This window comes from Gymnoscopelus braueri, assembly GCF_963280865.1.
Source record: "Gymnoscopelus braueri genome assembly, chromosome: 3".
NCBI lineage: Eukaryota > Metazoa > Chordata > Actinopteri > Myctophiformes > Myctophidae > Gymnoscopelus > Gymnoscopelus braueri.
The window spans coordinates 10,622,310-10,634,589 of NC_137612.1; the positions used below are offsets into that span (position 1 = coordinate 10,622,310).

The window sequence follows — 12,280 nt, forward strand, 5'->3', positions numbered from 1 at the left end:
GTAATGATGGTCAAAGTCAAGTTCATTAGTCAAACTGCACAGCGAGCCAACAGAGTAAGATTACAAGTAGAACTACAGAGAATATAAGATCAGATAAATAATGAAAAATCGTGAAAATAATGTGCAAGTCTTGAATATATATATTTTTAAAGCGAACATTTGTAACTCAAATCTCTGCTTCTGGGGGGATTCTACAAATGTCTTCTGAATCCTAACAGTTTTCTGAAAACACTTATGTTGCTATAATATCAGTGGTGCTTAAAACATTTTTCATGTCAAGGACCACCCAAAATGATATGTATTTGGCCGGGGACCACCATTTGAACATATTTTGTTCCAGGGACCCCCCAGCAGCAAATATTTGAGTCAAAAATGTATATATATATATTCACATATTTGCACAAATGAGATTTTTCACAAAAATAGCAGATCTACGAGTTCATAGCGCGGCACTCGGTGCCGCGCTATGAACTTGTATATCTGCTATTTTTGAATAGCACAAAGTATAAAATATGGATAAAGTAGTTACACGGATGTTTAGAGTTTAGATAAATAGAGATGCTGTTACTGTGTTACCTGGGGGCTGGCGTCTCTGGTGGTAGACGTGCAGAGCCCCTCCCTTGTCCACCCTGGTCACCACCTGGTAGTCGGTGTTGTTGAAGCGGTTGACCCGGATCACGCTGGTCTTGGGCTGCATGTTGGCGTTGTCTGAGTTGGTGGCGTACAGGTAGTTCTCAAACACCGTCAGGCCGTACAGGTGCTCGATCTGACGGAGGAGGAGCGGGAGATATGGCACACAATGAGTTCCATTCATAACTTTACATATATACAGTATATTGTCTCCGTTGGGTGGAAACCTCATATGTCCAAAACTTTACAGGATTAAAATCAAAGTAGCAGATCTACAAGCTCGAGCTTGTAGATCTGCTACTTTTGATGCTTTTGTGTGACACTGTAGTGTGATCAAGTAGAGCGTTAATTTACAAAAAAAACACAAAAAGTTATAATATGGAGATAAGAGGTTTCTGCAGGACAGCAACGATATACAGTATAAACATTTCATAGTTTGTCGTACGATGGCGTCACTCAGCGAAAATAGCAGATCTACAAGCTACCAACGTGTCACAGCACAACACTGTTGTGAGCTTTGTAATTCAGCTGTTTTCACTATTTTGACGTTTTTTGCATTCTCACTGTCAGGGGGGTAATAAAAGTCATAAGGGTAATAAAAGTCATAAGGGTAATAAAAGATATAAGGGTTGGTAAACATCTGTTCAAGCGTCCTAAGTTTGACAAAAGAGGTTCAGCACACCTGTCACGTGGCATGCAATCTGGGAACCAGTGTTGTATTGGTGATTTTGTTAGCGGTGGGACTCTATTTTATGACGTGACGCGCACGTCGCTTAACACATTGAGTGCCAAGAACGCATATATGCGTTCTTTGCGTTCTTTTGAATCCATCACTTGAGTGCCAAGAACGCATATATGCGTTTTTTCAAAAAGATTTATTTTTTATTTTTAATTTGACCCAAAGACCAAGGAGATATGATTTTTTGAATTTTTAAACTCCCATCCACTTCCTTAACTTAAAACTTAAAAATTCTGTATCTCGGCTCCTGAGTACTTTTTTTTTCTCAATGAAAAATCTCTGGCATAAAACAGCAAAAAAATCTGAAATAACTCTGGCATTCAATGTGTTAACACCTACACTACAGGTCACACCATGGACAATTGATATGCATCTATAGGCTCATTCCTATGTTAATTCACCTGGTGTGACACCCGGCAGTTGGGAGCCTTTGTAAACTTTGTTGAGGTGTGAAATAAGGGTTCTTTTAAATCAATGCGTGCTCATCGCATGCGTGCTCATCAGCTACGGAGCTCTGAATCTGTCTGGAGAGATTACGTGGCATCATGTTGACGTTGTTTCCCAAGGCCTCATCGGTACGTTATGCAACTACAGCGCTAAAGCTCTAATCTGCTATTTTCTATCCCCCAGAATGGGGACGCTATAGGCCAGGGTTCATGTGGTTAACGAGAGGGAGAGAAAGGGGAGAGAGAGATGATGGGTAGTGAATAAAAAGTATGAAGCTCTGCTGCTGCTGCGTTCTCTCTCTAGCTCTCTGCTTCAGCATTCTCTTCCAGCTCCTTCTTTCACTCAACATGTGTGGAGACACAATGTGGAATGGAAAACGTACTCACATGTTTTACTTAAAGGTTCTATGACATTCATTTTAACTTTTTTTAATTTTTTATATTTTTGGGGGGTTTTATGACCTCAATTACACCCAAAAAATCTGAACTTTGAACATTCAGTGGATTTTCTGTGGTCTGGGGTTTTCTGAATAATTAGGCTGAAAAGTAATCTGAGCTTGGCCCTTCGGCAGTGAAGTCACAGCCCATTAATCCCGCCCACTCTCCTACTCGCCCCTCCCCTCCCCTATCCTTTCCTTTGGGGGGGGGGAGCAGAGGCGATGATTGACAGGCAAAATCCCTCAGCAGCGACACCCGCAGGCAAAGATTTATTTTTTTCATTGCAGTTGAAAAGGCTTTAGAAATGTGAGAGAAAAACACCTGCCATGGATCAATGGAGTGGAATTTTTTGTTAAAACCTTTTATACACGTTTGAAGGACCATGACAAAGACTTTTAATGTGTGGTAAAACTGAACGTCATGAAACCTTTAAGTAAAAGCATAAATACTGCAATAAAGAAATACTCTGTTACAAGTAAAGGTCCGGAATTAAAAATGTACTTTAGTGAAAGTACAAAAGTATTGGTATCAAAATGTACTTAAAAGTACCAAAAGTAAAAGTACTCATTATGCAGAATGTCCCATTTCAATTTTTCAAATGTATACAAATCTTTTGAAAATAGCAGATCTACAAGCTCACTATGCATCGCATCGCGATGCATTGTGAGATTGTAGATCTGCTATTTTCAAATGGCAGAAATGTATATAGGGCTGAAGTGGTTACTGTATGTTTTGTAATAATAATCTAAATCTGCAAAGTAACTAGTAACTAAAGCTGTCAAATGATTGTAGTGGAGTAAAAGTACAATATTTGCCTCTGAGATGTAGTGGAGTAGAAGTAAAAGTATTGAAAATGGGAAATACTCCAGTAAAGTAAAAAAATCCTCAAAAGTGTACTTAAGTACAGTACTTAAGTATATGTACTTAGTTACTTTACACCACTGCTGCTGCGTTCTCTCTCTGGCTCTCTGCTTCAGCATTCTCTTCCAGCTCTTCTTTCACTCAATATGTGACGGAGACACAATGTTGTGCTTGTTGCAGCTGCTTGAGGATTCCAAACATGACCCACAGAGCACTGGGAGAGCATCGGCCAAACATGACCCACAGAGCACTGTGAGAGCATCGGCCAAACATGACCCACAGAGCACTGTGAGAGCATCGGCCAAAGGGCGACGTTTTCCGTAATGAGCAGTGCATGTGGAAGAAGTACTTCTTTACTTACGTAAGTGAAAGTAGCAATACGTGGTGTAAAGTAACTAAGTACATTTACTCGAGTATTGTACTTAAGGAAAGTTTTGAGGTATTTTTACTTTACTGGAGTATTTCCAATTTTCAGTACTTTTACTTCTACTCCACTACATCTCAGAGGCAAATATTGTACCTTTAGTCCACTATAATTATTAGAAAACTTTAGTCACTAGTTACTTTGCATATATAAATTATTACGTTATAAAACATACATCAACCACTTTAGCCCTATTTTATGCATAGGCTATTTGAAAATAGCCGATGTACAAGACTTGTATATCGGCTATTTTCAAACATTTTAGTACTTTTACTTTTGGTTTTACTTTTTGCTATTTTCAAAAGATTTGTATACTGAAAACTTGTGAAATGGGATATTCTGCAGACTGGGTACTTTCTACTTTTGGTACTTAAGTACATTTTCATACCAATACTTTTGTACTTTTACACAAGTACATTTTGAATTCCGGACCTTTACTTGTAACAGAGTACTTAGCCTGAAAGAGCGAGCCCTATCGATGGTCTTGAAGGGCGGATCCAAACCCAGGCGGTTGGATTCCAGCGCCACTTCCTATAACTTCACCAATCTATGTCCCCGCCTCCCCTCCCCCCCCCCCTCCCCCGGCCTGTGCACGGAACACGCTGACGTCACCAAATTTAGAGCGACGCCCCTCTGCACTCTGATTGGTTAGGAGATAACAAGGTTAAGAAACCACCGTTCCTGCCAGGTTCTCCCAGGCTTTTTTTCTTTTGAAACAAAAAAAAAAAGGCATGGGTTTTCGAGGCTACAGAGTACTTGAATCTACATTGCAGTATTGACACTTCTACTTAAGTAAAACATCAGTACTTTTTCCACCACTGGTAGCGTCCCAAATGCGGAAGTCCTGCAATGCCTGATTTGGCCACCAGGCCAAATCTGAGGCTTCAATCATTAACTCCGTGGTTCTGGGGGCTTTGGGTTCTAACTCTGTGAGGTTGGCTGAGGAGCCACAATAAAGGTTGTTATTTCACCTTATGCCAGCTCAGAGACGGGGGGGGGGGGGGCGGTTAGGGGGGCAGCTCGGGTGAGACTCTGAACCGCTCTGAATACAGAATCCTTATTCAACTCTGACTCTGTGTAAAACAGAATAAAACATAACAGACAAAAATAAAGGGTCTGGGTGCTCGGAAGTTCAAAAAAGCGTAGCGAAGGTGCTCTTTGGTGAGGGACTGAAAACTTGCAACAAAGGAGAAAAAAAAACAAGGCACTCTTCTGGTGAAAAAAAGTTTAAAAGCCTTTGTTGAAGTGGCTAGTTCACAATAGAAGTTGTGACTGGGATAACCCACACGTAGCGGCAAGCACCGCCTTCTTCAGGGTATATGAACATAACAGAACCTGAAAGGGTTACATCCGTAATTCTGTAATTAATTCATGGAAGCTTGTAGGGAAAAAAAGCATTTAAAAAGCACTCTAAACCTAACGCTAAACTTGCGAGGTAAACTTCCAAGTTGAAGTTGGAGGCGCGCAAGTCTCTCGCAGGGAGACAAGTCTGTACATCCGTCCGTCCGTCCGTCCGTACGCATCGCGTGCGTGCGCTGGGATATTGTATTAACATATTCCACGAATGATGTACTAGTTATATTGTATTAACATACTCTACCATACAGATTGGTCAAAAACAATGTCCATGTAAAGTCCAGGAATTGCAACTTCATGTTCTATTAGCATAACCTCAGTCAGTGGTAACAGTAAACGTCCCCACTTTGCATGCAGACATAAGTGTTTCCTCTGGCTGATGTTCTTGATGGTGTAACTAAACTGCTGAACTGGCAGCCGGCAAGTGAAAGTAAACACATCGCCTGAGGAACAGAGGTATAATAACCAGAGGTAACAATAATGGAGACGAATAACAAAGCACAACGAGGGAAAACGCCTGGAGAATGAGACAGATGTTTGGCCATAATGTACACACAGCTACAGTAGTAGCTTAGAAAGCTCCAAGCCTGTTAGTGCTGCCTACGAGCAGTGGTGTAAAGTAACTAAGTACATTTACTCAAGTACTGTACTTAAGTAACATTTTTAGGTATTTTTTAGAGTCAGAGTCTACTTGAAAAATAATTCAAAAGCGGGAGAATAACGCAGTTGATATCAAACTGCGCATGAGTCGAATCCAGGTTGTGTTGTTCTTAGCACACATAGCTTAGCTCAAACAGCTTCTCATGGCTGTGTGGGAGAGAGCGCACATCCCCGGGTAGCACAACGGAGCAGAGCGTCGGGACCCCTGCGCCAGCGAATGCTTCGCGGACCCCCCGATATTGTAAACTAGATGTGAGGGCCAGGCTACTCTAGTAAGTGTACATATGCATATTCACACACTAACACACAGCCATGAGACGCTGTTTGAGCTAAGCTATGTGTGCTAAGAACAACACAACCTGGACTCGACTCACACAGACCCACGCGCGCGCGTCACGTCACGCACGCAGGGCCGGATTGACCCTTTCGTGGTGCCCGGTGCTACGACCCATTTCGGTGCCCCCCAGATGTCTTTGGCTATTCAAAAATAGCAGATACAAGCTCATAGCGCTCATACAGTAAATATTTTTTAAAGCAAACATTTGTCAAATATTTAGTTCCAGGAACGCCCAGAAGCAAAGATTTGAGTTACAAATGTCCGGGGAAAAAAATCAAATATTTGCACAACTTTTCATGATTTTTCAAAAATAGCAGATCCACAAGCTCATAGCGCGGCACCGAGTGCCGCACTATGAGCTTGTAGATCTACTATTTTTGAATAGCCCAACAAAATCTAAAAATGACACACAGATGCGTTCCCGGTCTTAAAGAGTTAATCCTGCACTGCACACACAATGCTAAAGAGAAAGAGGGGGGGGGGTCTTTGAGCCCTTAGAGCCGGTGAGTCTAAATGAGGGCCATTACTCGTCCTCCATGGACAGTGGTGGTTAAAAGCCACGCTGACGTGTCTGAAGGCGCTACGCTCCATCCGGCCCTGCAACATCCAGCTAGCCTCAGCGTCAAGCGCTATTAATCAGCGGCGCTAATTAAAAGGCAAAATGTCCAACCGCTACTTCCCCCGCAAATATATCTCCTCCTGCATGGGCCCAATCTTATATTACCAACAGCAGGGGAGGGCAGTCTGTCTTAAGGTCTCTGTGTGTGTGTGTGTGGGGGGTGGGGGGGTCCTACCGTATGAGATATCGTAGCTGTCGGCACAGAAACCTCTTATCTCCATATGTAAATTATTAACAGTGGTGTAAAGTAACTAAGTACATTTACTCAAGTACTGTACTTAAGTACACGTTTGAGGATTGTTTTACTTTACCGGAGTATTTCCAATTTTCTGTACTTTTACTTCTACTCCACTACATCTCAGAGGCAAATATTGTACTTTTTACTCCACTACAATTATTTGAAAACTTCAGTTACTAGTTAATTTGTAGATATACATTATTACATTATAAAACATACATTAACCACTTTAGCCCTGTTTTATACCCAGGCTATTTGAAAATAGCAGATCTACAAGCTCACAACTTTTTTTCAAACATGTTAGTACTTTTACTTTTCGTACATATTATATGATATCAATACTTTCGTACTTTTACTCAAGTAACATTTTGAACACAGAGTACAGAGTATTTGGTTGCACTTTACAATAATGACCCGTTATAAAGCATTTATAAATGTTTATAAGCAGTTTGTAGAATATTAACAAATCATTAACAACCTGTTCGTTGACATTCGTAAATGATTACTAAAACCTTTATAACTATGGTTACAAATCATTTATAAGTTATTAGTAAGTAGTAAACTATTCACGAATAAGTCATTATACATCTGTAAATGATTATTAAATCATTTGTATCTGATGTTGTATAATATATACAAGCTATTTGTAGATAAAGAACTAATCATAGACAAACTATTTATATACATTGGTTAATGATTAGGAAATAATTTGTCTTAAAACAAAGATAAAATAAACAAACATAAACCGAGAAGACATCATCATCGCCGCCATCACCATTATCATCTCTTGTGAAGTAGCATTATGAAGTAGCATTATGACCAGGGGGTATTTTGATGGTGGCCATTTGTCTCCACAATGTTTGTTTTGATGTGTAGTAATGTCCTCCATGCTTAGCAGCTAAAGCTAACTTGCACTGAGAGGTGGTGACTGCAGAGGCTCCAAGCTGCTACTCTGTGATTCTGTTGTGATGAATTTCTTTATTTAAATGTCAGTGTGTGTGCTGTGTCCAAAAGTTGTTACATTTTATATCTTAATACATTGTTTTATACTGTTATACTCTGTAACGTTACTTCTGCCACTTTTTGATGTCACATGTTTTACTAATCATTGTTAAACATGAAATAATAATGCATAGTCTTCACTTTACTATAAGGCACATGATAACGTCTGCAAATGGTTTATATACTCTTTACGAATGTCTTACGAATAATTTGCTTGACATGAAAGATAATTATTGTAATTGTTTGGTGTCTGCACTCATGAAAGCCAGGTAGTTTGCAACAGGTAAGGAGAAAGTCCACATTAACAGACAGTCGTAAATGCTGAAATGTCTTCACTTTACTATAGGGCACATGATAACGTCTGCAAATGGTTTACATACTCTTTACGAATGTCTTACGAATAATTTGCTTAACATGAAAGATCATTCTTAACAGACAGTTGTAAATGATGAACTGTCTTCACTTTACTATAGGGCACATAATAACATGTACTAAGGATTTATAGATATTTTAGGAATGTTTTACAAAGCATAATTATGTTAAACATGAACAAACACATTTCCCAAATTACCGACAAGTAAAATTGATCATGTGGAAATAATGATTTGCAGATCATTTTTAATGTTTAATTTGTATATTTAGAAAATATGTAATAATTGCTTAGAAATGATTTGTTGTTCATGCCTTGGGCTAGAACAAAGATTTAACACATGATTTATGAAGTCTTAATACGTGTTTAAAGAGATGTCCTATAAACCACGAAAAAACTCAATTTATACCACTTTATAAATCATTTACAAATGATTTCATACAATGTAAATGACATAATGTATTGATGAACAAACTCGAGTATAAATAATGTTTTAATGTGTTTTAAATAATGGTTAAATGATTCTTAAATGTTCTACAATGTTATTATAAATTATTTAATAATCATTAACCAATGTATATAAATAGTTTGTCTATGATTAGTTCTTTATCTACAGTATTATACATGGCTTATTCATGAATAGTTCTACTACTTACTAATACCTTATAAATGATTTGTAAACGTAGTTATAAAGGCTTTAGTAATCATTTACAAATGTCAACAAACAGGTTGTTAATGATTTGTTAATAGTCTACAAACTGCTTATAAACGTTTATAAATGCTTTTTAATGGGTCATTACAAATGATTTAATAATCATTTACGGATGTATATAAATGGCTCATTAATGAATAGTTTACTACTTACTAATACATTATAAATTATTTGTAACCATAGTTGTAAACATTTTAGTAATCATTTACAAATGTCAGCAAATAGGTTGTTAATGATTTGTTAATAGTCTACAAACTGCTTATAAACGTTTATAAATGCTTTATAACGGGTCATTATTGTAAAGTGCTACCGAGTATTTTTATATTGTGGTATTGGTGCTACTTTCACTTAAATTAACGCCCCCCCTACAGTACTCGATCATACTGCATCGTCACACAAAAGGCATCAAAAGTAGCAGATCTACAAGCCGCGTTTCGAGCTTGTAGATCAGCTACCTTTGAATTTGACAGTTTTTTTTGGTACATAGAGGTTTCCACCGCCAACAGCGACGATCTATAGGGCATAGCAGTGGCGGCCATTTTCTGGTTCCACTCCAAAATAGTCAATGCATTTTTCCCATTGACATTTCCAAAAATATTTATAGCAATTATTTTAAGCCTAGAATCAAGCCATCCAGGGTCCTGGTGAATCATCACCATTAGATTCTGTAAAAAAAAAATGGTAAAACAAAGGGTATTTATTAAATATAGTATATCATATCATTAAATATAAAATAAATAAATAAATCACAGAAAAAAACGTTTTATGGTGATGATTCACCAGGACCCTGGATGGCTTGATTCTAGGCTTAAATGAATTGATATAAATATTTTTGGAAATGTCAATGGGAAAAACGCTATTTTGGAGTGGAACCAGAAAATGGCCGCCACTGCTATGCCCTATTAGATACTATATACACAGTAATGCAGCCGACCTTTACAAACCACAACATCATTAGACTGGAACGTTATTCTAAGATGAAGAGAAAAAGCCTTATTTTGTGGTTCTGCTTGGAGGAGGGGTGGTGTTGGGAATGTGTGGTGGTGGTGGTCTCTTTACTGGTCAACATTATTATTCTCACTCCCATCTCCTCAAATGGCTCTTTTTTTTCCACTTACGAGAACTAAACGAACCGTTAAAAAGTATTTCATGGCGTCTGGATTTGTTTCCATAGGCTGTTGGGTTTGGGATATTGAAGCTTCTCAGAACCTCGTGTGGACCCTGTGCTCACACAGGTAGTACTAAGCCTGAGTTCAAGGAACCCAGAACTTACAGTACTTTAAAACAAATAAAAAAATGTGGCTATTTTTTTGGTTGTGTGGGTTCATGTCCCATTGGTCCAATTGTAATTGACACTGTATGGAGTATCGCGATACAGTATCGGGAAATAAAATATCGCGATATATCGCCATATCGATAATATTGCCCATCCCTAATCGTATCACCATGAATATGAACCAATATCGTCCATGTATCGTATCGCCAACCATGTATTGTGCTGTGTGTCGTGTCGCCGTTGAAATGTACCGTTACGCCACCTAACGGGTACCCAGTGCGTCCGTGTGTCAGTGTGTGTGACTTGTTGGACTCAGTGTTGATTTCGTCGACTAAAACTATGACGAAGAATGTTCGTCGACTACCTTTTTTCACTGACGAAAACTAGATAAAAACTAAATAAAAACTAAGCTATGATAACTAAAACTAAGACTAAATATATTGTCAATTTTGTCAAAAAATATAAACTAAATTAAAAGGTCAGTGAGGGACTAGTAGAACTAAAAGACAAGTCATTTTATGTTTGGTTGTGCTCGGGTGTTGCATGCTGAAAATAGCAGATCTACAAGCTCACAACGCGTCGCGCTGTGACACGTTGTGAGCTTGTAGATCGGCTATTTTCAGAGTGCAACCAAGTGTAAAATCAGCCATTACGACGCCATCAAGGTACCGCCACAATACATTTTAGTCGACTAAATCAACTGTAGATTTAGTCGACTATAATCTTATGATATTTAGTCGACGGAATTTGACGCAAAGTAAAACATTTCAGATGACTAAAATATGACTAAAGCTAAATGGAATTATATTCAAAAGACTATGACTAAAACTAAATCAAAATTTGCTGTCAAAATCAACACTGGTTGGACAGCGTTCATGTGTTGTACTGAGGATGTGGTGTGGTGGGGGTGGGGGTGGGGGTGGGGGGTGGTCCTCACCAGCAGACCCTGGATGATGGTGTGCCGGTTCTTGCCCTCGTAGTCCACCACCTCGATGTAGTCCAGGTAGGCGTCGGCCCAGTACACCAGCCTGTTGACCAGGTCCAGTGTGATGCCGTGCGGGAACACGATCTTGCTGTCCACCAGCTTGGTGCGGTTCTGACCGTCCATGTCGCAGCGCTCCACCTTGGGGATCTGGCCGTAGTCCGTGAAGAACACCTTCCTGTTGGACGCAGAGGACAACAGGCTGGTTAATACATTGAGACCTGGAACACATCTGTGTCACTTTTTGATTTGAGCTAAAAAGCATTATTTTACACTTTGGCTATTCAAAAATAGCAGATATAAAAGCTCATAGCGCGGCACCGAGTGCCGTGCTACGAGCTTGTAGATCTGCTATTTTTGAAAAAAATTGAAATTATGTGCAAATCCTTAAATATATTCTTTCAAAGCGAATTTTTTTTAACTCAAATCTTCTGGGGGGTCCCTGGAACAAAATATTTTGAGATGGGGGTCCGTGGCCAAATTCATATAGGTCCTTGACATGAAAAAAATTGAGCACCACTGACATAGAAACGTACATTTTATCAGAAAACTGTTGGGATTTAGAAGACATTTGTAGAATCGGCTTCAGGTCTTATTGGGTTAAAACCAGTGGACATAATAGATAAACCCCTTGGACATGAGCTTGTAGATCTGCTATTTTTGAATAGTCAACGTATGCAATATGGATCAAGTGGTTAAAATGATTGTGATGGTGTGTATCAACCCATTCAATCCGGGAACACATCTGTGTCATTTTAGATTTCTTTCTTTCTTAGCAGATATACAAGCTCCTACAAGCTGTGAGCTTGTATATCTGCTATTTTTGAAAAATCTTGTGTGCAAATCTTTGAATATATATTTGTAACTCAAATCTTTGCTTCTGGTGGGGATCCCTGGAATAAAACATTTTGAGGTGGGGGTCCGTGGCCAAATACATATCAAAATGTTTTCTAAATTCAAACAGTATGTTGCTATAATCCTCTCTTTTCTCTGTAAATATACCACATGATTCTACTGTGCTTTATCCCAATAGGTTTTGTATTATATTGTCTTGTATATTATTACTGATGAATTGAGTACCATGGACCACGATGGTAACAAGCCCCTAGGGCTTTTTGTGTTATCCTTTTAGCATAACTTTTGACTGTACTCCCTGTAATGTTATTAATCTTGTCAATAAAGTATTCAAT

At 38.8% G+C, this 12,280-nt stretch overlaps 1 protein-coding gene across 1 annotated transcript in view; it reads right to left on the reverse strand.

The window, feature by feature from the left end:
* The window catches only part of LOC308081788 (low-density lipoprotein receptor-related protein 1-like), a 285,687-nt gene that overhangs the window by 160,420 nt on the left and 112,987 nt on the right, over positions 1-12,280 (reverse strand). The window contains exons 8-9 of the mRNA XM_080423412.1: positions 11,046-11,268; positions 577-766 (exon numbers count right to left, since the gene is read on the reverse strand). Coding sequence (XP_080279538.1) covers positions 577-766; positions 11,046-11,268 — 413 coding nt within the window. The remainder of the gene's footprint in view (positions 1-576; positions 767-11,045; positions 11,269-12,280) is intronic.